Genomic DNA, 27,587 nt, shown 5'->3' on the forward strand with positions numbered 1-27,587 from the left:
CATGTCCACCAACAGCGCAAGAGGGTTCCCTTTTATCCACACCCTCTCCGGCATTTATTGTTTGTAGATTTTTTTGATGGCCATTCTGGTGTGAGGTGATACCTCACTGTAGTTTTGATTTGCATTTCCTTAATGATTAGTGATGCTGGGCATCCTTTCATGTTTGTTGACAATCTGTATATCTTCTTTGCAGAAATGTGTGCTTAGATCTTCTGCCTATTTTTGGATTGGGTTGTTTTTTTTTTTGATATTGAACTAGATGAGCTGCTTGTAAATTTTGCAGATTAATCCTTTGTCAGTTGCTTCATTTGCAAATATTTTCTCCCATTCAGTGGGTTGTCTTTTCATCTTGTTTGTGGTTTCCTTTGCTGTGCAAAAGCTTTTAAGTTTCATTAGGTCCCATTTGTTTATTTTTATTTCCGTTTCTCTAGGAGGTGGGTCAAAAAGGATCTTGCTGTGATTTATGTCATAGAGTGTTCTGCCTATGTTTTCCTCTAAGAGTTTTATAGTGTCTGGCCTTACATTTAGGTCTTTAATCCATTTTGAGTTTATTTTTGTATATGGTGTTAGGGAGTGTTCTAATTTCATACTTTTACATGTACCTGTCCAGTTTTCCCAGCACCACTTATTGAAGAGGATGTCTTTCCTCCACTGTATATTCTTGCCTCCTTTATCAAAGATAAGGTGACCATATGTGCATGGGTTTATCTCTGGGCTTTCTATCCTGTTCCACTGATCTATATTTCTGTTTTTGTGCCTGTACCATACTGTCTTGATTACTGTAGCTTTGTAGTATAGCCTGAAGTCAGGGAGCCTGATTCCTCCGGCTCTGTTTTTCTTTCTCAAGATTGCTTTGGCTATTCGGGGTCTTTTGTGTTTCCATACAAATTGTGAATTTTTTTTTTTTTTTTTTTGGTGGTACGTGGGCCTCTCACTGTTGTGGCCTTTCCCATTGCAGAGCACAGGCTCCAGACACGCGGGCTCAGCGGCCATGGCTCACGGGCCCAGCCGCTCCACAGCATGTGGGATCCTCCCGGACCGGGGCACGAACCCGTGTCCCCTGCATCGGCAGGCGGACTCTCAACCACTGTGCCACCAGGGAAGCCGAAATTTTTTGTTCTAGTTCTGTGAAAAATGCCAGTGGTAGTTTGATAGGGATTGCACTGAATCTGTAGATTGCTTTGGGTAGTAGAGTCATTTTCACAATGTTGATATTTCCAATCCAAGAAAATGGTATATGTCTCCATCTATTTGTATCATCTTTAATTACTTTCATCAGTGTCTTATAATTTTCTGCATACAGGTCTTTTGTCTCCTTAGGTAGGTTTATTCCTAGATATTTTATTCTTTTTGTTGCAATGGTAAACGGGAGTGTTTTCTTGATTTCACTTTCAGATTTTTCATCCTTAGTGTATAGGAATGCCAAAGATTTCTGTGCATTAATTTTGTATCCTGCTACTTTACCAAATTCATTGATTAGCTCTAATAGTTTTCTGGTAGCATCTTTAGGATTCTCTATGTATAGTAGCATGTCATCTGCAAACAGTGACAGCTTTACTTCTTCTTTTCCGATTTGGAGTCCTGTTTCTTTTTCTTCTCTGATTGCTATGGCTAAAACTTCCAAAACTATGTTGAATAATAGTGGTGAGAGTGGGCAACCTTGTCTTCTTCCTGATCTTAGTGGAAATGCTTTCAGATTTTCACCATTGAGGACGATGCTGGCTGTGGGTTTGTCATATATGGCCTTTCTCATGTTGAGGAAAGTTCCCTCTATGCCTACTTTCTGGAGGGTTTTTATCATAAATGGGTGTTGAATTTTGTCGAAAGCTTTCTTTGCATCTATTGAGATGATCATATGGTTTTTCTCCTTCAATTTGTTAGTATGGTTTATCACATTGATTGATTTGCATATATTGAAGAATCCTTGCATTCCTGGGATAAACCCCACTTGATCATGGTGGATGATCCTTTTAATATGCTGTTGGATTCTGTTTGCTAGTATTTTGTTGAGGATTTTTGTATCTATGTTCATCAGTGATGTTGGCCTGTAGTTTTCTTTTTTTGTGACATCTTTGTCTGGTTTTGGTATCAGGGTGATGGTGGCCTCGTAGAATGAGTTTGGGAGTGTTCCTCCCTCTGTTATATTTTGAGTTTAGAGTTTGAGAAGGATAGGTGTTAGTTCTTCTCTAAATGTCTGATAGAATTCGCCTGTGAAGCCATCTGGTCCTGGGCTTTTGTTTGTTGCAAGATTTTTAATAACAGTCTCAATTTCAATGCTTGTGACTGGTCTGTTCATATTTTCTGTTTCTTCCTGGTTCAGTCTCGGAAGGTTGTGCATTTCTAAGAATTTGTCCATTTCTTCCAGGTTGTCCATTTTATTGGCATATAGGTGCTTGTAGTAATCTCTCATGATCTTTTGTATTTCTGCAGTGCCAGTTGTTACTTCTCCTGTTCCATTTCTAATTCTACTGATTTGAGTCTTCTCCCTTTTTTTCTTGATGAGTCTGGCTAATGGTTTATCAATTTTTTATCTTCTCAAAGAACCAGCTTTTAGTTTTATTGATCTTTGCTATTGTTTCCTTCATTTCTTTTTCATTTATTTCTGATCTGATCTTTATGATTTCTTTCCTTCTGCTAACTTTGGGGTTTTTTTGTTCTTCTTTCTCTAATTGCTTTAGGTGTAAGGTTAGGTTGTTTGAGATGTTTCTTGTTTCTTAAGGTAGGATTGTATTGCTATAAACTTCCCTCTTAGAACTGCTTTTGCTGCATCCCATAGGTTTTGGATCATAGTGTTTTCACTGTCATTTCTTTCTAGGTATGTTTTGATTTCCTCTTTGATTTCTTCAGTGATCTCTTGGTTATTAAGTCGCGTACAGTTTAGCCTCCATGTGTTTGTATTTTTTGTAGATTTTTTTTCCTGTAATTGATATCTAGTCTCATAGCGTTGTGGTCGGAAAAGATACTTGATACGATTTCAATTTTCTTAAATTTACCAAGGCTTGATTTGTGACCTAAGATATGATCTATCCTGGAGAATGGTCCATGAGCACTTGAGAAGAATGTGTATTGTGTTGTTTTTGGATGGAATATAAATATATCAATTAAGTCCATCTTTTTTAATGTATCATTTAAAGTTTGTGTTTCCTTATTTATTTTCATTTTGGATGATCTGTCCATTGGTGAAAGTGGGGTGTTAAAGTCCCCTACTATGATTGTGTTACTGTTGATTTCCCCTTTTATGGCTGTTAGTATTTGCCTTATGTATTGAGGTGCTCCTATGTTGGGTGCATAAATATTTACAATTGTTACATCTTCTTCTTGGATCAATCCCTTGATCATTATGTAGTGTCCTTCTTTGTCTCTTGTAATAGTCTTTAAAGTCTATTTTGTCTGATATGAGAATTGCTACTCCAGCCTTCTTTTGATTTCCATTTGCATGGAATATCTTTTTCCATCCCCTCACTTTCAGTCTGTATGTGTCCCTAGGTCTGAAGTGGGTCTCTTGTAGACAGCATATATATGTGTCCTGTTTTTGTATCCATTCAGCCAGTCTGTGTCTTTTGGTTGGGATGTTATTTTTTAACTTTTCATGCTCTTAATAGGACTAAAACAGTGCCAGAAGTAGAACCCCTCAATCCAGTACAACTTAACGTGTTTAAAACAAAACCAAACGGCAATTTTCTAACATAAATCACTCATAATTTAATTCAAGTCTTCTCTAGTTGGTCTCTACAATTTCTGCAGTTCTGAAGTTTGAGTTTTTCCCAGGTGACTAAGAAATTTAGGGGATGAAGCAATGTGGAGTGTGAGAAAATAGAGATTACGCATTACTGCTGACTAACAGAAAACCATAAAGCCTGAATTCAAACAAAGCATTAATCAAAAGTAATGTCATCATGCACTGTAATCTAAAATCTCACACACCTTATGGCTGGAGGCATGGACCTCCCTTCAAAAAATGAGAGAGCTGAAAACTCCTAGGCACAGAGCCTGACACACCACGGATACACAAGGAATGGCAGTCCCTGGTGCCCCTGCTCCTCCTTTCCTGTCTCCCCCTGACCCCTACCTAGAGGTGGGCGGACACTGAACGCAGGCTGAAATTTCAGCATAGTCCAGCTGTCTCACTACGAAGTCTCAGGCTCATTCCCAAGTTTTTGCTGTACTGAATAGGAGGAGCTAGGGTTGAGGTCATAAAGATGAACCCACGAATCAAGGGAGCAAATGCTCTTGCCTATTTCTGCCTATAACTAAAGAGGAAACCGTGGGTGAAGAAGAGTGAAAAATAAGACCAGAAATGCGAGACAAGAAATCTGAGCTTCATGCCCCTAATACCTCACTGCCTGTGAGGCCTAGGCAAGTGGCCTCTGGAGTCTGTGTCCATTTTCTCATCTGAGAAATAGGGGGCTCATTCATTCGTCAACAAACACTTATTGAGCACTTACTACATTCCAAAAACCCAGCCCCAGTCTTGAAACTCAGGACTAGATCAGCAGTTCTTAACTGTGGCTGCACACTTAAATAACCTGGAGATTTCAAATGAAACAACAGCAAAACATCTCATCCCAGATTAATGGACTCTCTAAGGTAGGGCCCGGGCATCAGGTGGAGGGTGGGGAAGAGGGCCTTTTCAACTGTTGCTGATGCCCAGTGAGGGTTAAAAACCACTGGACTTAGAGAATTTCTAAGTTTCTGAATCTAACTTTCTATGGTTTGACAAATGAGTATTTTTTACAGGTCAAAACCCTCCAAAATAAACCAGTTTCATCAATACTTTGGAGGGAGAGTGACAGAGGGGGTGCTTCAACTGTGCTGACAATCCTGGCCCGAGGGGTCGCATTGCCTGTAAGTGTCCTCCAGCCTCACAGATGCCTCCTTGGATTCATATTCAAAAGCCACACATGTCATGTTATAAGTGAGAATTCTCCCCGAGGGGCAGACAGACGCCTGACTCATGCCATTCTGGATTTGTTCCCTTGGATTAAAGCACTGTTTGGTCATTCATGATTTTTGTCATACCTGTTTAACGTGAGTGCTATCAATTAATCTTTTTCTTTAAAATCAACTCACTAGAGCAGTAAGAGAATATTAGCCCTACTAAATATTAAAACACACTATAGAACCTCTTTAATCAAAAGTGAGGTATTGACACATGAATAAAAGCAGACCAATGGAACATAATGGAAAATCCAGAAACAGGTTAAATTAATTAAATATGACAAAGGACAGAATCTCAGAACACTGGGAGAAAATGGAATTTTAAAATAATTAATTAATATGGTTGTGCTGGGTCTTAGCTGCAGCAGGGGGCTCCTTAGTTGTGGCTCGCTGGCTCCTTAGTTGCAGCACATGGGCTCCTTAATTCCGGCAGGCAGGCTCCTTAGTTGTGGCACGTGGGCTCCTTAGTTGTGGCATGTGCGAACTCTTATTTGAGGCATGCATGTGGGATCTAGTTCCCTGACCAGGGATTGAACCTGGACACCCTGCATTGGGAGTGTGGAGTCTTACCCACTGCACCACCAGGGAAGTCCCAGAAAATGAAATTTTTAATAAGGGGTATTGGGATAACTGAAAAACCAGATAGAAAAGGTTAAAATTGGATCCAGCTCTCATACCATATATTTAATTCCAAATGGATCAAAGATTTAAATGTTTGACAAAGAAAAGAAACTGTACAAGTACTAGAAAAAACATAGGTGAATTCAAGCTGGTATCACAGAAAACTTTCGAGCCATGACTGAAAATCAAGAAGCAGTGAGTAAAAAAAAATTTCAAAAAGAGAGAAGTAATCCCCACAAAATCACGTGCATTAAGCACCTAGTCGGTGTCATTTCAGCCCCTCCTGCCTTACCTGTTTCTTATTCTAGCCACCCCTGAGGCAACCAGTTCTGCCCGGGCTCTGACCTGTGTCCAGTCCCTGCTGCGGCCGCAGGGGGCTGCCACGTGAGCCCTGTCAGGACCCACTGAGAACATCACCATGTACGGGGGCAATTAGTGCCCCGTGGAGCAATCCTTTGCCAAATGGAGACAGTAGCTAACGGATATAGGCTTCTCCCTTCGGGCCCCACAAATATCAATCCTGTGCTCTCCTCCAAACACACAGGAGCCTTCATCTCGGGTACAGTTTTCTGGGGAACCCAGTTAAAATGCCACTAATTTGATGCACTGATTTTCTTCTAATACACAAAAATAAATACTTAATTATTAAAATTTAAAAAGCGCTCAGCAGAAGGAGCATGACTCCCTCCTCCTTACGTGTGAGCTACGAATCGTGACCGTCTTGAAAAGAAGACAGTATGAAAAGGGGACTAGAAGAGTAACTTTACAGTGATGAAACCTGACAAACACTGCTTCAGCCAGGTGATCGAGGTCAACGTCAACAGTGATAAGTCACGCTGCAGTATGTACCCTCTGTAACATGGAATGGAATGTCACTTCATCTCTGCGATCTTCCTGCCTGAAACTTAACAACCCCAGGCTAACCATGAGAAAAACATGAAACAAATTCCAACAGAAGGGCATGCTACAATATACCTAAACAAGTACTCCTCAAAATAGTCAAGATCTTCAAATATTAAAGACAGTCTGGAAAACCATCCACAGCAGAGGGGTCTAAGGAGATTTAACAACTAAATGTAATGTGGTATCCTGGATCAGACCTTGGAACAGAAAAAGGACATTAGGTGAAAACAAGCAAACTTGAATACACTATGCACTTCAGCTAATAATATTGTATCAATATTAGTTTACTAAGTATAACAAATGTACCACGTAAGATATTAATAACAGGGGAAACTATATATGTGGAGAGTGTATGGGAACTCTCTGTACTATCTGCTCAACTTTTCCATAACTCTAAAATTGTTTTAAAATATAAAGTCTAGGGCTTCCCTGGTGGCGCAGTGGTTGAGGGTCCGCCTGCCGATGCAGGGGACACAGGTTTGTGCCCCGGTCTGGGAGGATCCCACGTGCCGCGGAGCGGCTGGGCCCGTGAGCCATGGCCGCTGAGCCTGCGCGTCCGGAGCCTGTGCTCCGCAACGGGAGAGGCCACAGCAGTGAGAGGCCCGTGTACCGCAAAAAAAAAAAAAAAAGAGTAAAAAATATAAAGTCTATTAATAAAAACAGGAAAAAAAAAGATTTATGAAAAGCATTCCTCCATCCCTGGCAATGGGGCCTGGGATCTGCATTTTGGGAGGACATACACACATGGATTCCCACGCACATTAAAGTTCGAGAAACATCAGGGACATCGAGAGTTACAGTGCACAATGTCCTTACAAAGAAAATTCAGGAAAAAAGAATCCATCCACACATCAATAAACAAATCCTGTCTCCTGGTAGTGGTACGGAAACACCAGATGAAAGCACTGTCACCCAGTAATTCATTAACTCATTGAGCACATAATGAAAGAGTTTTCATCTTGGATGCCAGCTTCACTCATTTGGGAGCTGCCTTGAATGTGGTACTTGGAAGGACCCATGACAATGCAGAAGGAATGTCATGATTTACTACCCATTTTACGTACAAGTGGCAGCATCAATATTCATTAAGTATCTACCAATTGCCAGGCACAGCGCTAGGCTCTAGGGACCCAACAGAGATGGAAACTAGCATAATCCTTTATGAAGTATAGGAGGAAAAAGATAAGTAATTATAAATATAAAAAGTAACAGAGGGACTTTCCTGGCAGTTCAGTGGTTAAGACTCCGTGCTTCCAATGCAGGGGACATGGGTTCGATCCCTGGTCAGGGTGCTAGGATCCCACATGCCACGCAGCGTGGCCAAAAATAAAATAAAATAAAATAACAGAAGAGGAAATATGGAATGCCACAGAGGCAAATAATCGGGAAGGGCCATCAGCCAGGGCCGGAGTCAAGGACTGCCTCCCTGAGGAAGTGACATTTAAGCTAAGATTTGAAGGCTAAGAACTTAGCAAGGTGAAGAGGAAAAGGAAGTAGCTGAACTCTGGTCAACTCATGAATTAGTCCATCAGACCTTTTCTTACTTAAGGATCCTCTGGAGGAGAATGAAGAAGACAAGATCAGAGCAATAGACACAGCTCCACAGAGAGAGCCCAGAGAGGAGGGCAGTACCCACAGAGCGTTTAAGGTGCTGGAAGCTTTACACAGGGGCCCAGGGCAGATATACGACAAGGGGGAAGGACTGGAGAAGGTGAGTAAGAGGCTTCCAAAACCAAGCCCTTGTAAGGGACGTTGCCCATTTCCGCTAAGACACTCAGAAAACGTGTCACATTGGCTCCCACTGCCCTTTCTGCCACCACCTCCATGACTTTCACAACTAACTGCTCAACTGCAGTAACTGTTTCTTAATCTAAATTTCCTGGTACAATGATCTCCTCTACCCCAAAATAACATGCCTCCTGTTTTGTCTTTATTTCAGTAGTTCTATTTTGTCTCTTTTACAGAGAATGGCCCTGAATCATTTTTAGAAGTTGAAGCATCAATAGCAACTGTGGTTTCTAAACCAAAAAATTATCACATATGGTAGAGAACTTATATAGCAATCTGACAAAAGGGCAGAATATCTGAAATCAGAATTGTCCCAGATCTTTCCGGGTTCATCTCCTTCACAGACATAACAAATTGAGGTGGGGGAAGTAAACAGCTAACCTTTACTGGACACCGTAAGCCGAGACCTTTCTATGTATTCTCATCTGATCCTCACAAAACCCCGAGAAAGAAGGAGGGTGATCCTCATTTATGTTTGAGAAAAGTGTCAGCTCATAAAGGCTAAGGAATTTGCTCAAAGTCAGTCAGCTGGTAAGGAGTGGCTCTGGGGCAGAATCCAGGTCTATTAGACTCTAAAACCCAGGCTGTTTAGAATACAAGGGACAAATGTGGCCTAACTCAATATTATAAAAAGAAAAAGGTCATCCACATTCCTACGTTAAGTCCAAACCCAGAAGCAGAAGATGCCTTTCCCACAGCCTTAAAGACAAAGACAGACAATCCATCTTCACAGTAGCTATAGAGGACCTGAGAACAGGGCTCCCCCCACTGGCAAGCAGATGCAACCACACCATTTACTTCTGATTCCTCTCCTAGGCCTTTGCTTTTTGGGAGGGGAACCTCCAATTTAAGACCAGGAATAAAGTTCCTTTCATTAAGTTTATCTTTCTCTCTTCTTTGCTTAAAATTTATCAACAGCCTTTGGTTCCACTAATAATACTATTTTTCTAACTTATCTTAAGGAAATAATCAGAGACATACCCTAAGATTTATGTACAGTCATTATCATCGTATTATTTACAATGATGAAATCCTAAAAACAAAGCTAACTGTCCCAAACTTGGGGTACTGGTAAATAAATTATGGTATATCATCTGATAGACTATTATGCAGCTATTTTAAATGTTTTCAAAGAACATTTAACGAAGGGGAAATGCATATATGTTGAATGTAAAATGCCCAATACGAATACACAGTATAATATCAATTTTGTGAAAACGTTACGCTTACACGTGAAAAAGATAAAGAGACTATACCCCACGTTTAATGGGTTATCCCTAAACAGCGGGATCAATGCTGATTTTTATTGTCTTCTTTATACTTTCTCTGTTTTCAAATTCTCCACATTCAATACATACTACATTTAAACCAGAAAAATAAAAACTGCCACTAGAAGTCATTTCTATGAGGTCTTCTCCTTTCAGGCTAAGAAAGAGAAAAAGCTGTTTGCTGCGGGGACCACTGTCCTTCCCACCCCACCCTGACGTCAGCTGGAGGTACTCTTGTCTAAGTTATCGTCACACTATTAAGGCAGTTATGATATTCACTCAACTCGGAGTCACCAAGCCTATAGTCTACCGCAAGGTTCAAACCTGGGTAGTATATAGATTACCTTTACAGGGAAAAAAATCTTCATGTGAAACAATCCGATATATTTTCATGTAGCTTATTTATGTGCAATTATAAAACTAAGTTTAAATTTCTTATGTTTATGTAACTAGATACAAACAAAACCACCAACCCAGCAAAATTCAAAAGGACATTAATAAAAAGATGATGTTGCTCATATTAAAAATCACCACCCACAAGGTAAATATAGTAACGGTACAGGTCTAAAAACAGAACAACCGAAGAGAGTCGAAGGTACACACACAGAAGCGACGCAACCCCACAGCTGGTCTCCCGAACACAACTTCCAAAGATTCCTGGAGGAATGCTCCCCTGCCCCTATCCTGCAGCAATAAGCTGAGATGTACTTGTGTTAGCTAGTGCTGGCTAACTGTGGTGTGTGAAGACTGTGTCTGTGCTTGGGTATCTCATGCTGTACCCTGTAACTGCACTGCATTCTGCAGAACTCCAAATTGATAAAGTGCCCTTGGCCCAGATGAGGTAGTTCCCTGGCACATAACCAGACCTGTGAGATGGTAGGCTGGCCATGCCTTACACACACAAGGCTGGCCCTGGCGGGGGCAGGCAAGCTCTCTGAAGATTGGGGGTGATCCTGCTTCAGATGTTACCATGCAGCCCTGGAGAGGATTTTGGAATCTGCAGGTTTGTTCTGCCATCCAACTTAGAAAACATTCCTGATACCTCCGCCACATATCTACTAAAACAATCAAGTATCTGATCAGCAATTTTGAAGAAAAATGTAATTTTGATCTTTACCTCATATTCCAGACAATTTGAAGGATGAACTTTTGTGAAATTTTACATATAAAAAACAACTTAATACTTACCGAACTACTAGACAAATGCTAAAACATAAGAAACGATGGAAAAATCACAAAGAAAATGACTTGATAACATAAAAATCTTAAACTTCTATATATCAAATCTTTAAAAGATAAAAGGCAGAGGGGGAAAACGTTCACAGAAGAGAACCTTCCCAACAGATAAATGACTAAAGTATATAAGCAGAAATATATTGTATACTGTGTATGTGGGCATCTTTGTTTTTAAGTAGAAAAATGATGCACAAAGGGATTTAGTAAATTTCTGTAAATCTTTTAGGGATAGAGACTATTTGGGGGAGGGGAGGTTTGGCCCCTTCTACCTCCTTACCACCAAATCCAGTATCAGGCAACGGTAAGGCCTCGAAAAATGATTTCTGAATGAGATATGAGAATACATAACGTCTCTTAGGAAAAGGGAAATAAGAATTCAGGCAATAGTCTAGAAAATTAAGAAAAACTCAGACACATCCTTAATTATCCAAGTCAGCAAAACAGTGACTCGGATAATTCACCATGTCCACATAGTTTAGCAAAACTAAACTATGTGGACATGTGCCTCAAATGTTCAATTTATTTGTTAGAATGCATCTCTAGCTCTATGCCTTTCTGAGACATTCCTGAAAAGCATCAGTTTAGAGGCTCCATTTCAGACCATTTTCAAAACGTCATATCTATGTACTCCCATGAGATTATCTAACAAGAAAAGTGTGTCGTTTTCGTTAAAAAAATTCAGAATGAACAAAAAAGAGCATTTTTCACAGATGAGCCACACTGCTTATAAATATGCAAATCAAATGAACTGACAACAGCGGTAATGATGAACAGACCTCCTCGACTCATTCAGGTGCATTTGCAAAAGCCACGTACCTCAAGAGGTACATGTAAATATACACGTATAGATGTTTAACTACAAACAGTCTGCAACAGAGAACCATGTTAAACGGCTAGCAGCGTTTTAAAAAAAAATCTGTGTAAAGAAAAAGGGTAACTGAATGACTCATTTTGGAAAAAGTATTTAAAAACTTTCATTTCTATATCCATGCCTTGTCATTTGATCCCCCCAAAACGGGATCTGAGAATACTATTATGTCATTATTGATCAAAAAATGAAATGTTCTATTCAAGTGGGCCAAGAAAGGGGTAATTTTTATCAAATAAACAATTAAGGAAATCAAGACAGGAGAAAGAAATGAATATTAAAAGAAGAGAGGAAAGCACCTGCTTCCAAAATCCTTTGCTTTACAGTAATGATCTGCCATTTTTTCAATTAATTACATATTAAGAGGAAATAAAGATTTATTCTTAAAGTTATCTTGATTCTAAGTGCATTTCACAAACTGAAATGATCTAAAATAGTTATAACACAAAAAAATTGGTGCTGTTATTCCCCACAGCTTCTGTAACCAGGTAGCTTGAGTCTCCTCTGAAATTGAATATTGACTCAAACTGCTCCTAACATGCATACATCAGAGACTTTTACTTCCAGTAAACATGAACTTAGTACATCAGAACAATCCTCCAGCTGAAAAGAACTAAAAAAGCAGGGAAAAAAGCAGAATAAATATCTGCTTGGAGGCCTGGAGGAAGAAGGGCTATCAGAGGCTCAGGGAGGTAAGTTCAGTATTTGGGGCTACTTTTCCCTGGAGATTTCTGCCAACTTTGAAGGGAATCCTAAAAGTTTGGCTTTAGGTTGGAGGGTAAAGGTGCTGGTGAAGAGCTGAACATGAGCACTAAAGGTGAACAGAACAGGCTGGCTCTCATAAGGACTGGAGCTCAGCTTAGAAACAGCCCAATTCCTTGAGACTACACTGAAGTGACCCCAGATTATAAGTGCCCCATTTGTCTGGCAAAAGCAAATGTGAATTATCTCTGGAAGAGAAAAACATCTTCTTAGGCCTCAAATTATTTCTACAAACAATTCTGCAAATATGATGTCCAGCATGGAATTAAAAAACAAAAACAACTAGGCATAAAAGGAGCTAAGACAATATGAATGAAAACCAAGAGAAACAGACGTTGGAAATGACTCACAAATACTGCCATAATTGGACAAACATTAACATAATCATACATACTATATTCAAGGAGATGAAAGACAATATTGATAATTTTGGCAGACAGCTGGAAACCATAAAAAAAAGCAAATGGAAATTAAAGTATCAAAAAATATATAATAACTGAAATTAAAAAGTCAATTGATAGGAGAGATAAGTGAGGAGATAACCAGAATGAAGGGCAAAGAGACAAACAGAAAACACAGAAGGAAGGTTAAGAAAACACAGAAGGAAGATACAGTGAAATAGCCTAACATGTATAATGGTAGCCCCAGAAGGAAAGGTGAGGGAGAATGGGACAGAAGCAATATTTGAAGTCCTAAGGGCTCATGACTTCCAAAACTAATGAGAGACATAAAGCCAAAGACTCAAGAAGCCCTAAGTTATAAGTTATTAAAAAAAAAAAATCCATACTAAGGACAGCACAGAAAAAACTGCTGAAAACCAAACACAGAGAACATTTTAAAAGCATCCAGAGAAAAACACGACTTTCAAAGAACGACAGACAAGTTACTTCTCAACAGAAACAATCCAAGTCAGAGACAATGAGGTATCTTTAAAGTGCTAAAAGAAAGCAACGGTAAATCAAGAATTCTGTAACTACTGAAAAGATCCTTCTAAAACGGAGGAAAATGTTCTAAAATTAGATTGTGGTAAGGGTTTAACTCTGTGAAAATACTAAAAACCACCAAACTGCATACTCTAAATGGGTAAATTTTATGGTATGTGAATTATATCTCAATAAATCTGTTTTTTTTTCAAATGAAGGATAAATAATGACATTTGCAAACAAACACTGTAAGAATTTGTCACCAGCAGACCTGCACGAGGAATTCTAAAGGGTATTCCTCAGATAGAAAGAAATGATCCCAAATGGAAGACTGGAAGATGACAAAGGTGGCACTGCAGAACTATGGGGAAAAGATGACCTTTCTGATAGACAGTACTGAATAAACGGTTCTGCTAAATATAAAATTTGACCGCTTTTCCACAAGTTACACAAAAGTCACAAGTGGGCTGTAGATCTTAATTTGAAAGGCAGAACAGTAAGATTTTTAGAAGACATCATAGGAAACTATCTTCTTGACTTTGGAATAGAACTCCTACAAATTAGGAAGAAAAAGGCATGTAAATCCCAAAAGAAAACACTTTTGAACAGGCACTTCACAAAAGAGGATACCAAACAAACATGAAAAGATGTTCAACCTCATCAGTCAGCAAGAAACTGCAATCCGAAAACACAATGGGATACCTCACCAGGATGGCTTCACACTCACCAGGATGGCTAAAATGTAAGTGTTGACAAGTACTGACAAGGACATGGAGCACGAGAACTCTCATACATTTGCTGGTAGGAGTGTAAATTGGTACAAACACTTTGGAAACTTGGTGTTATTTCCTAAAGTTGAAGATATGGGTATTTTTGACCTAGAAGTTCCACTGCTAGGTATATACCCAACAGAAATGAATGTACCAGATGTATAAGAATATTCAAAACAGCATTATTATTAATAGTCTAAAGCTAGAAACAATTCAAATGTCTACCAATACCAGAATAGCTAAATTGTAGTATTTCATACAACGGAATACTATAGATTAATAAAAATGAACAACGGTTACGACATAATGGATGAATCTCAGAAGCACGTTGAGTGAAAAAGCCGGACACAAAAGAATATATATTTCATTAGGATTTCGTTTATATAAAGATCACAAAACAGTCAAAATGAAACGACAGACACTACAGTTTTTATGGGATATATGTTTCGAAGGTAAATTCACACAGACAAAAGGCAAGGACGTGATTATCCCCAAAAAGTCAGGATTGGGTTACCTCCGGAGAGAGAATTCCGAGCTCCTGGGTGCTGGCAATGTTTTTTCTCGAACTGGTAACCACCAGTCCCCCTGGCTGGGTGATAAACCAATAAGTTGTACATTGCGGGTCTTGCACTTGACCGGCGTGCAAGAAGAAAGGAGACGGGGACAAGAAAAAGGGAGCTGAAGCCGGCAAGGAGCTCCAGGTGGAAAGAAACGACCACTTAACGTGTAAGCCCCAGAGCGCTGGCACAGGGAGGCTTCGACCAAGGGTACAGAACCCCGGGGAGGGAGGCCGGAGGGGCTCCGGGCCGGGCGCGGCCACACCTGCCGCGCGGTCGGCCTCCCCGCGCGGCCCCCAGCCCCCACGTGTGCCTCCCGCGAGCTGCAAAGGCCGGCACACCCCGCTGCTTCCAGAAGGCCGCCCACTCCGACTCCCCCAGACCCTCTCACGGTCCCCCACACCCCCACGGTATTACCGAAGCCCGCCCAGCGCTCCGGACGCCGCCCGCCCGACCTCCCCACGCCCAGGCGCCGGCCGACTCACCTCATTGTCGCTGCCGGGGCGGGCGCGCGGGGCCGGGGGCGCGGCGCGGGGCGCGGGGCGTTAGCGGGGCAGCCGGCCCCGGGCGCGGCGGCTCCGCGTCTCGCTGGGCTGCGGGGGGCAGCGAGGGCTCATCTTCTCGGGGCTGGCGTCCGGGCCGCTAGCTGCGGGGACGGGCTGCGGCGGCGGCGCCTGACAGCTGGGCCCCGGCCCCTGCCATCTTGGCGGGCGCGTGCCCGGGCCGCCGTGTGCGCACGCCGCCGGGAGGAGGGGAGTGGAGGGGAGGGGGCGAGCGTCGCCCGGGTCCCTCCGGCCGGGGGAGCGTGCGCCCGCCCGAGACTGGGGACGCGGTCCCCGGGCGGGCGCGGGCGGCTGCGAGGCCGCCGACGAAGAGGCAAGAGGGCGCGCGGGCAAAGTCAGCCCGCGAGTCGAAACTGAGGGGAGAGCGCGCGCGGCGGCCCAAACCCGACACAAAAGGCGCGGGGCCCCACCGTCCGCGCCTCCAGGAGAGCTGAGCCGGGGTGAGCGAGGGGCGGGGCGGAACCTTGGGGGGCGGGTCGTGAGGGCCCGGCCGGGCCGCAAGGGGCGGGGCTTCGAAGGAAGGGTGCTCAGTGAGGGGCGGGGAGGAGCTCCAAGGGCGGGGTGGGACTGGCGGATGTGAGGGGGGCGGGGCTTAGAAGAAAGCGCGATCCGTGAGGGGCGGGGCCGAGGAGGAGGGCAGGGCCCAAAGTGGGCGGGGCGCTGGCGCGGCACGTGGAGCGCTGTGTCCCCCTCCCCGCGCGGGGTGACTGTCTCAACTACAAAGGCAGCTGAGCGCGCCGGCGTCCGTGCGAGTTGGCGGGAGGAGTCCACCTTCCCCGGCCCTGCGGCGTGCCCAGCCTGCTCCGAGGCAGTGAGCAACCCCCTCTCTTTGTAAGTAAAGAGCCAAGGCTGGGACGGGGAGTCGTATCTTTGAGGCAATATCAACAGCTGAAGGATCTCCCAGTCCAAAAAAGCCCCACCTGGCGCCTGCAAACCACACCTTGTGAAAAATCACATCGACTGCACGAGGTCGTCCAGGTTTTCTCTGATTGTTAAATCCCCACCCTTCCTAAAGGTTAGTCATCCTCATAGCTGGCTGGAAACCCTAAACCCTCTGAGTCTCACTTCTCACTTCTAATTAGACACAGTTCGTCATGCTTTCTCAGCATCGCCACTAATGCTCCCGTTCCCTTCTATCACAGCAACAATGGAATCGTATCTACCTTTTTAAAAATTGCCTCTGAGCAAGAGCACATCAAGCGTTAAGTGGTTTCTGGCATATAGTAGGAGGGCAGCGAAGGGTCGCAATTCTACTCCTGGCCCAGAGTGAGAAGAGTGGTTTTTCCCAAGATACAGGAAGTGGTGGAGTCAGTTCTCAAGCCAAGGTTTTTCTGACTCAAAATCCCAGTGCCCATCCATTCTTTTTTTTTTTTTTTTTTTTTTTTTTTTTTTTTGCTGTACGCGGGCCTCTCACTGTTGTGGCCTCTCCCGTTGCGGAGCACAGGCTCCGGACGCGCAGGCTCAGCGGCCATGGCCCACGGGCCCAACCACTCCGCGGCATGTGGGATGCTCCCGGACCGGGACACGAACCCGCGTCCCCTGCAACGTCAGGCAGACTCTCAACCACTGCGCCACCAGGGAAGCCCCATTCTTTTTTTAAAAAAATAAATTTATTTATTTTCAATTGCCTTGGGTCTTCATTGCTGCACGCAGGCTTTCTCTAGTTGTGGCGAGCAGGGGCTACTCTTCGTTGCGGTGCACGTGCTTCTCATTGCTTGCTGCGGAGCACAGGCTCCAGGGCGCGCAGGCTTCAGTAGTTGTGGCTCGTGGGCTGAGTTGCTCCGAGGAATGTAGGATCTTCCTGGACCAGAGCTCGAACCCATGTTCCCTGCATTGGCAGGCGGATTCTTAACCACTGCACCACCAGGGAAGTCCCCCATCCATTCTTGTTTGCTGCAGTTGTTCATCATTCTTACACGTTGCCGATTGATCTCTCTTCGTCACCATCCACTTGTCCTCAGAGTTCTTTAGCGATTGGCTGTCACATCTCCACTTTCCTTCCCCGATTTCTTTGAGCTAGAGTCTTCAAACTCAAAAGGGCACCTTGGTCCTCTAACAGTCCTGTTAGCAGCCCCAGAGGATTTCAGCCCCTCCTAACCTTATCTGTCCCTCTCTTTCCAGGGTCAAGATCGGTCTCTTTGCTACAGAAGAGACTTGTTAGACCCTAAAAATTACTAAAATGGACAAGCCCCAGGTCACTTGGAGATGTCCCAATGTGCTCTGCAGAGGCAGGGTCACCCCTGGTTCATGCATATCAAAGTTCTGTGAGAAGACCCTCCCAGGATGTTGGCCTGTTTGTTCCCAGCCTGATTTATTGAAGCATGTGGTGCACTCTAACCTCTAGATCAAGCACTTTCCCTGCTGTCTTGGACTCTGCAACTGGAAGAAGATTTGCTGGGAGATGTTGATGGCAGACTTCCTATAGAACATTAGCACCAAAGGTGAGGGGGACTTGCCTCCGTCAACCTTTCCTGCTAACTACTAATCTCCTGGAACAGTAACGACATTCAAGTTCCTTTAAGGAGCATCAGAGAATATGGATGCTATTGGGGACCTGCAAATCCTACTCTTAGTAAGGGGTTTGGCGCACAGAACACTGCGAAAGGTTTAAGCGGCCCAACATCACTCAGTGAATTCACGAAATCAGCTGTGTCAGCATCCTTGGTAGGTTTCTTCCATGTGATGTTTGTTCGTTAGAGGGCTTCTTGAGCTGCAGAAAGGGCCGGGTGGGCAGGTAGGGACCACTTGTGCCCTAAGCTGAGCCCCACTTCCCCATGAATGGGCATTGGTATTTGTCCAACCAGCCCGAGGATGCTTGGGGAGACAGAGCCCTGCGTTTTACTCAGCAGCTCAGACCTCTCTGAGCCTCCATTTCTTACTGACAGATGGGACTCCTAACGCTGTCTTGCAGGCACTGCTGAGGATAAGCACAAAGTCAGCTCCCAGAAGATCCTTCCTGCCCTTCTCCAGTGCCTCATTCTCACAGCTCCTTCCCCTTTCCCTTGACTGTGCAGCACTTAAACCCATCGTCTATTTAGCATCTCTCCCGTTTGCTGAATGAAGGCTTTATTTCTTAAAAGTACATGAGTTCATGTTTTCCATTCTTCTGCTAAAAAGAAAATTAACATTTTTGGGGGACATGTGGCCCCTGAACAATGTGTATCTGAAGTCACCAGTTCTTGGATTTGAAAAGATTGCTCACCAAAGTCAGTGACTTTGTACTGGGGTTCGGGACAAGTGGCCAGGCTATCTGTGGGTCAGCTCTGAGGCACTCCTGGACTGGATTTCTCATTCATGAGGGAGGCAGGAAAGATGGGGTTTTTGCTGTGTGTTAAGCCCAGGCTAGTCATAGAGCCACAGACACATAATAGAGCTAAAAAGTCCTTAAAGAGTATATTATGCAACCTCCTTGTCCAGAGGGTGGAGGTGAGACCCTGAGAGGGTGCACGGGTGAGCGGATGAAGAGCCTAACAAACACATTTCTGCAAACAACAAGCCCCAGGACTGCCCACGTTATCCCATGCTCCCTCCCTGTTTCTAGAAGTTTTTCCAGCCTGGAGTCACTGGTGAGGAACCAACCCCATGGATCATCTTCTCCATTACCTGGGGTTGCCAAAACAAAGTAATTGCCTCACTCATCACTAATAATAAAAAGAAACACAGTTGCTTTTGATGACTCACCAAGGAGACCATGTCTGGTTTATATTAATGAGCCGAGGTAAATTACTAATTCGTGTCAGACACCTGAAGTGTCTTCTTCAAAGGGAAGACAACAGAGGTCTCAGGGAACTTGGGATCACCTGTGACCCTGCAGCCCTTTTTTGAAAATCCCCACTCAGACGTTAATCTCCTTGACCAATTCAGTTATTACCAATAGTTGTTTCCCTTAAATACAGCACCATTTGTTTTCATTCATTCATTCATTGTTTATTGAGCACCTACACACGTCTGCCTCCTCTCACGCCCAGCCCACTGACTCTCTACCTGGCCGATTATCTTCAACTCCACCCACATGTCACCTCCCCTCCCCACCCCCCAAACACTCGGCACCCCCTCCCACAGGGCTGTAGGCACCCATCTCCGAAAGGCTTCAGGGCTTTGGGCTCCACTCCATCACACCCTTGCCATCCCATTCTGGAATGGTCTTTTCACTTGCTGGCCCCTGCACTGGACTGTGAACTTCATGAGAGCAGCAGGCATGTCTTCCGTGCTTATTCCTCTTTGTCCCCCCGAGTTTCTTCCCCCAACACCCCCCGCCCCCGAGCTTCTTACAGCACAGAACTGACATGTCATCCTCATCCAAACGGTGCTTGTGTGGGGCAGGGACGAGCCTGCAGGCATTATATTTTGGAAACCAAAGCTCTCGCTTGTGTTCTGGTTGCATCTGGTGGGAAATATAAGTTGTTCCTGGCCCACCTTGCCTTCCGCACACTGAGGTTGGTGTGGGGCGCACAGCTGGAGCTTCTCTTTGACTCCATCTCTCAGGCGCCTCAGCTCAGAAAGCAACTCCCCTGAAGATTATGTTTCACCCACTTTGAAGGCCCAGGAGGGGCCAACTCTTGGGAGAGAAGCCGGCAGTGGTCCTACCGGGGATGACTCCTCGGTAACTCAAAGACCTGGACCAATCTAGGGGAAGCTGGGCCAGATGTGTGCATGTTGGGGGCAGGGGGAGGACCTTGGGTACCCATCTGGCAGAGGACAACTTCTTAGTACCTCTTTGCACTGGGAGAGGAGCATCGAGGACCCAGGCTGGAGCAGGCCTGCCTTTCTGGAGGAGCCTGGAGCCAAGTCCTGCCATCCTGGGCTGCCTGAGTGTTCCCACTTAACAGGATCTTAATGTTCCCGCTTCATTAAATTAAGAAAACTTAGCCAAGTGCATCCCTCAAGCCAGCCTAGCCTGCAATCCTAGAGGGAGCTGCTGATCCCTGGGAAGCCTTTACCCAGGAGCCTCCAGACCTTTGGAAAAGGATGCCCCAGCCAGCTCCTACCTAGGAAGCCCAACCTCCTTGGCATTCCCAGCAACAGCCATCAGGTCCCAGTGTGGGTGGCTGTTCACCAGTAGCCTGTGGAAGAAATGTCCTGGTTACTTCTCTCCCTGTCGGCTGTCTCACACCTGCCTTGGAGACTCTGACAGCCAGGCCTCTGTGGGGAACTCATTTCTGCAACAGAGCCGGGAGGCCTGGGGCCTCTGAAACCGTGAGCTTGGGAAGTTTAAAGACTGCCATCCCCCCCAAAAATGCTCTACCACACTGAGCAGTCAGAAGATGACATGTCTAGAGGAGGCAATGACAGAGAAGTTATCAGGAGAGTCAGGAGATCTTGCAGATGAACAATCTGAGAACAAAAGACAATTCTTGAGAACAAAAACCATTACTTCATAATTTAAAAGATTAATTAGAGGTAGGGAAAAACAGAAAAGACACTGATCTAGAACTAGGGTTGGCACACTTTTCTGCAAAGGGCCAGATAGTAAATATTTTTGGCTTTTTGCAGACCATTCAGTCTCTGTCACAACTACTCCTCTCGGCCATCACAGCGTGAAGGCAGCCACAGACAATCCCTAAACCAATGGGTGTGAGTGTGTTCCAATAAAACTTCATTGACAAAAACAGGTGGCAGGCAGGATTGGGCCTGCAATCCAGGGACCTAAAAGATCAGATGAAAAAATTACTTTGTGAAGCAGAGCAAAAAAAGAAAGAAGTGGAAATTATCGTTGACAAGATAAAGCACGTAAATGATGGATTCAAGAGCTCTAACTTCTAAATAAGAGGAGTTCCAAATGGGGTGGAAGGAGGAAAAGCCGTAATTGAGGACAAAATAAGAGTTTTTAAATCAAAAGAGCTCGTCAGAAGACTGGAGGCTTTCCCCTAAGATCAAACAAGACAGGGTTATCGACTCTCACCACTGCTTTTCAAGATTGTACTGGAGGTAATTAGGCAATGAAAAAAAGGCATTCGATTGGAAAGGAAGAAGTGAAACGATCTCTATCTGCAGATTACATGATCTTGCGTTTAGAAAATCCTAAGTAATCGACTGAAAAACTATTAAAACTAATACATGAGCTCACTAAGGTTGCAGGATGCAAGAGAGATATTCAAAAAATCAATTGTATTTCTATATACTTGCTATGAACAATCTGAAAATTAAATTAAGAAAACAGTTCTATTTACAATAACATCAAAAAGGATAAAATACTTAGGAATAAATTTAACAAAAGAAGTGTTAAGACATACACTGAAAACTACAAAATGTCATTGGAAGAAATTAAAGAAGACCTAAATAAAAGTAAAGACGTCCATTCGTGGATTGGAAGACAATATTGTTACAAAGGCAACAGTCCGCAGATTGAATGCAAACTCAATGCAATCCCCGTCAAAATCTCTTTTTCAGAAACGAGCAAGCTGATCCTAAAATTCATCTGGAAATGCAAAGGACCCAGAACAGCCAACAATCTTGAAAAAGAACAAAGTTGGAGGACTCATATTTCCTGATTTCAAAATGTATTGAAAAGCTTTAGTAATCAAGACAGTGTGGTACTGGCGTAGATAATATAGATCAATGGAATTGAATTGAGAGTCCAGAAATAAACCCTTATACTTATGTTCAGTTGATTTTTGACAGGGGCTCCAAGATAAGTCACTGCAGGAAAGAATAGTCTTCAATAAATGGCGCTGGAACAACTAGACATCCACATACGAACGAATGAAGTTTGGACCCTTTACATCATACACAGAAATCACCTTAAAATAAATCATAGTCCTAAATGTAAGCACTAAAACAATAAAACCCTTAGAAGGAAACATGTTTAAATCTTCATAACCTTGGGTTAGACAAAGGCTTCCTAGATATGATTCCAAAGGCACAAGCAACGGAAGAAAAAAATAGATAAATTGGACTTCATCAGCATTAAAAAATTTTGTTGCAAGTAATACCATTAGAGTGAAAAGACAACCCACAGAATGGGGGAAAATATTTGCAAACATATATGTGAAAAGAGCCTTGTATCCAGACTATATAATGAACTCTTACAACTCAATAATAAAAATACAAATAAGCCAATTAAAAAGTGGGCAAAGGATCTGAATACATATTTCTCCAAAGAAGACATAGAAATGGCCAACAGGCAATGAAAAGATGCTCAACCTCATTAGCTATCAGGGAAATGCAAATCAAAACTGCAATGAGATACGACTTCACACCCACTGACATGGCTATAAAATAAAATTTTTTTAATTAAAAAAGGGAAATAAGTGATGTTGAAGATGCAGAGAAATTGGAACCCTCATAATTCTGGTGGAATTGTAAAATGATGCAATCTCTTTGGAAAGCAGATTGGCAGTTCTTCAAACTGTTCAAAAAAGTTATAATATAACCCAGTAATATAACTTCTAGGTATATGCCCACATGAAATAAAAACATATCCACGCAAAAACCTGTACACAAATGTTCACAGCAGAAGTATTCATAATAGCCCCAAAGTGGAAACAACCCAAATGTCCATCACCTGATGAGTAGATAAACACAGTGGGGTCCCTCCATACACTGGAACGTTAGTTGGCAATAAAGAGCAATGAAGTACTGACACATGCTACAACATTGATGAACCTTGAAAATATTACGCTAAGTGAAAGAAACCAGTCACAAAGACCACATATTGTATGATTCCCCTTATAGGAAATGTCCAGAAAAGGTAAACCCATAGAGACATAAAGTAGTTTAGTGGTTGTCAAGGGCTGGGGTCGGGGAGCAGGAAGGGAATAGGGAATAACTATCTGTTATGAACTGAATCGTGTTCGCTCAAAATTCATTTGTTGAAGCGCTATTCCTGGTACCCCAGAATGTATTTGGAGATAGGACCTTTAAACAGTTAAGTTAAAATGAGGCCATTAGTATGAGCCCTAATCCAATCTGACTGGTGTCCTTATAAGCAGAGATTAGGACGCACAGAGAGACTCTTGGAACAGAGGAAAGGACGCCTTGAGAAGGTGGCCGTCTGCAAGTCCCCAAGAAGAGGGCTCAGAAGGAACCAAACCTGCTGCACCTGGATCTTGGACTTCCAGCCCCCAGAACAGTGAGGAAATAAACGTCTGTGGTTTACGCCCCCCAGTCCGTGATATTTTGTTATGGCAGCCCTAGTAAACAAGTACAATGCCAATGGGCATGGAGTTTCTTTTGGGGTGATGAAAATGTTATAAAATTATACTGTAGTGATGGTTGCACAACTGTGAATATATTAAAAACCATTGAGTGGTATTCCTTAAATGGGTGGATTTTAAGGAATGTGAGGGATGTCTCAATAAAGCTGTTTGAGAAGACAGAGCTCACCAGGCATTTGGGAGGATTGGTGGAGAAAGACACTCACCTAGCCACAGTCTGGGAGGAGCAGCCTTGTTTCCTCTCCCATGTGGATGATACCCTTGGACAGGACAGGAGTTTAGGCCTGCACTCCTCTTTTCTCAGAGATCTGAAAACTTCGAGTTTCAAATGCAGGTAAGACGCCGAATAACACATCTGTTTCTCCCTTTTACCCAGTGTCTTAGTTTCCTGTTGCTGCCGTGCAAATTACCCCAAAGTTGCTGGCTTAAAACAACACACATGGGGACTTCCCTGGTGGCGCAGTGGTTAAGAATCTGCCTACCAATGCAGAGGACACGGGTTCGATCCCTGGTCCGGGAAGATCCCACATGCCACGGAGCAACTAAGTCCTCGTGCCACAACTACTGAAGCCCACGCGCCTAGAGTCCGTGCTCCACAGCAAGAGAAGCCACTGCAATGAGGAGCCTGCGCACTAAAACGAAGAGTAGCCCCTGCTCGCCGCAACTAGAGAAAGCCTGCGAGACCCAACGCAGCCAAAAATAAATAAATTAATTAAAAAAAAAAAAAGCAACACTCATGTATTCTCTTACAGTTCTGGAGGGCAGAAGTCTGACCTCACTGGGCTAAAATCACGATGCTCCTTCTGGAGGCTCCAGGAGAGCGTCTGTTCCTTGCCTTTTCTAGCTTCTAGAGGTCACCTACATTCCTCAGCTCATGTCGCCTTAGGAAGGGGCCATCTTCAAAGCCAGCAACTAAGGTCAGGTCTTTCTCACGGGGCATCACTCTGACCTTGCTGTGTAGTCACATGTCCCTCACGTCTTTTCCCTCCTTCTCTCATAATTAGGGACCCTTGTGGTTACACTGGGCCCACCTGAATAATCCATGATAATCTATTTCAAGGTCAGCTGATCAGCAACCGTAATTCTACCTGCAGCCTTCATTCCCCTTTGCCATGGAACCTCCATACTCATGGTTCCTGGGGTTAGGACTGGATATTTTAGGGAGGGGTGGAGGGTGCATTCTGCACATAGGAAATCTGTTTTTTCTCCCAGGAGGCTGAAGATTCCTGGAATTACCCTTGTTATCCTAGGAGTTCAGAAATTTCACCAGAATGCAATGAAACCCTAAATAACCATAAAAAATATGGTAAAAATTTAGCTTGGAAATGTAAAAATACTCTTCTAGATAACTTTGAGCTGAAAGAGGAGATCAATATTAAAACTACAAATTAATAAGAAATTAATGAAAATGAGAAAACGTCAGGGTAACACCTATGGGATACACCAACAGCAAACCTTACACGTTTTTATCATATAACAAAGAATATGTATAAAGGAATGAAGCATTCAACTTAAAACACAACAAAATAAATTAAAAAATTATGAGAAGGAAATTATCTAGGATAAAAAGCTGAAAAGAATGAACTAGAAAACAAAAATACCAAAAAACGAAATTAAAATATGCTTCTTCCAGAAGAAATAAAATGGAAAACCCACAAAGCCCAAGAAATAAAAGACTAGAAAAGAAAAGTAAACTAGGAATGAAAAAAGGACTTATAATTGCACGGGGTAAATGAGAACAAAATAATTATGTGAGGATACTATTGCAGTTTGATTTCAATAAATTTGAGGACCTACATGAAATGGATGATTTTCTTAAAAGACAGATAGAAAGGCTGGTAATAAGAGAACTTAAATTGGACTGAACCCTAAAACCAAACTGATAGCGGGGCTGCCTAGATGGTAAGCATTGGGGGGAAGCCAGCCACCTCCAGGACCTCCTTGGGGACACGTCAGGCACTGTGCCTGTGAGTGGCCGAGTGGCTCCTGGCAAGACAGCAGGTGGAGAGTCAGCCCCAGACAGGGAGGCCACCACTCACTGTGGGGCCCTGGGCAGGCCTCTGCCCTTGCTGGGCCTGGGTGTCCTCCCGCGTTGGATCCTGGACAGGAGACATTGGAGCCCCAAGTGGAGGTGGGATGGAGGGTGGGGAGGTGGGAGAGGGAGCAAACACAGGATGAGAGCATTTCTGGTCACCTCCGCCCCCTGAAGCCGCAGCAGCTGCATTCTCAACCATATTATAGCGTGGATTTTCCTGTAAGATTTTTTTCTTTTTCTCTTTGATTTATTCTCATCTGTCCACTTTAATGAAATCATTTCTGATTTTATTCAGTTCAGAGCGATACAAGGTAGACTTTATCATGTAACAGCATACACTTGTTTCTCTACTGGCTTCTTTTATTGTTATTTATTTATTATTATTATTTTTTAACATCTTTATTGGAGTATAATTGCTTTACAATGGTGTGTTAGTTTCTGCTGTATAACAAAGCTATACATATACATATACCCCCGTTTCTCCTCCCCCTGCGGCTCCCTCCCTTCCTGTAAGATTTTATCTGCAGAACGCTGTTGCTAAAACGAACATTGGAAGTCAGATGATCCCCCCGCCCCCAAAGTGCTTTCAGCTTTGATCTCTTCATAGCATTCACCTGCCAAAGTTCATGGGTTATGCTTTGACAACTTGCTTGTCCCTTAGGATTTTAAAGGTAAGTCCCCCAATGGAGATGGATGTGTGCGTGTGTGTATCTGCGTCTGCGTGCGTTCCTTCTTTTACAGAAGTGCTGCTTAATTTGGAACATAATTGAAATTTGCTTTCCCCAAATGACCTAGAACTAGATAGCATGCAGGGGCTGACGGGCTGATGAGGCGGGCACACTGTCTATCCACACACACGCCCAACTTTCTCCCCTGAGAATGACGAGCTTTACAGCCTTTAGGTAAAAATAGCTTTCTGCGGCTTCCACCAGGAAGACACATAGAAAAGGAAAGAGGATTCATTTGCTACAAAAGAAAAAGCCTCCTAGATTGTTACCGTAATTTTGGAATTCAGTTTTTGCAAAACCTATCAGGGGACATATAGATGTTCTTGCCCTCTAATTCAGTAATTCTACTTCTGGGCGTTTGTCTTGAAGTAAATCTAAAAGAAAGACTCAGGGGACAAAGCTGTTCTCAGCAGTGTGGTTTGCAATAGTAAAACACTGGAAGCAGGAAAAGATATTCGGGGATAAGGGTAAAGGTTTAGGAATTGAATACAAGTCCAAATGCTCACCTTGCCTGTAGCTCCATTCATTCGTGTATCCCCCTAACTTACTGATAGGCTGTCCTCACCAGGCACTGTGCTAAGTGCTGGAGAAAGAAGAATGAACAAGATGAGGAGTGTTTATGCTTTAGGCAGCTTATGGACAGAAGGGCTACAGGCAAGTAGACTAAGGAAACCCATGCTTACAATTCACTGTGATGAGGGAAGTACAATGGAGGGGGAGGGGAACACATAAGAGGGACCAGAAATCAGACTAGGCACTCCGGGAAGGCTTCCTGGAGGAGGTGGCTTTTTTTTCCTCTTTTGTTACGCCTTGTGGCTTGCAGGATCTTAGTTCCCCAACCAGGGATCAAACCCATGCTCCCTGCAGCAGAAGCGTGGAGTCCTAACCACGGAACCGCCAGGGAAGTCCCCAGGAGGGGGCTTTTTAGCTGAGTTATGAAAGTTATGATGGTTGGCCAGGAAAAACGGGAGGAAGAGTGTTGGGGCAGAGAGCACATGTAAAGACTGGTGAAGGCTGGGTGTTGACAGGGGGCGTGCTGAGGTGTGGGGACAGAGAGTGGTAGCAGAGAGAGGTGGTGTGGGAGAGGAGCCCGGAGTCCTCTGAGCAGGCCCCGTGCACGGCGTGAAGGAGCTTTTCCCTAAGAGCCGCTAAAGGGGTTTAAGCAAGAGAATGGGGGTGTTTGGAAAGCTCACTCGGCTGCCACGTGGCACAAGGCCAGTGGGGCTGCAGCTGGGCCAGGGCAGAGGCAGCACAGATGGGGAGATGACGTGGACGCAGGTGATGGCCCCTTCAGTGCTGGAGATGCAGGACTGCTGAGCGTGAACTCTGAAACCTGACTACATGGGTTCAAATCCCAGCTCACTCACTGTGCAGCCCTAGAAAGTCACCTGACCTCTCTGAGTTTTAGTTTCCTCATTGTCAGTAAAAGGAGGGCCATCAAAAAGAGAAGCACCCTCGAGCCTCAGAAGCA

General features: G+C 43.8%; 1 protein-coding gene across 1 annotated transcript in view; it reads right to left on the minus strand.

The window, feature by feature from the left end:
* EVL (Enah/Vasp-like) overlaps positions 1-15,333 on the minus strand; it is a 164,183-nt gene extending 148,850 nt beyond the window's left edge. The window contains exon 1 of the mRNA XM_067725940.1: positions 15,120-15,333. Within this exon, the coding sequence (XP_067582041.1) occupies positions 15,120-15,124 (5 nt within the window). The 5' untranslated portion in view covers positions 15,125-15,333. The remainder of the gene's footprint in view (positions 1-15,119) is intronic.
* Positions 15,334-27,587: the final 12,254 nt, after the last annotated feature.

This window comes from Pseudorca crassidens, chromosome 1, assembly GCF_039906515.1.
Source record: "Pseudorca crassidens isolate mPseCra1 chromosome 1, mPseCra1.hap1, whole genome shotgun sequence".
Classification (NCBI taxonomy): Eukaryota; Metazoa; Chordata; class Mammalia; order Artiodactyla; family Delphinidae; genus Pseudorca; species Pseudorca crassidens.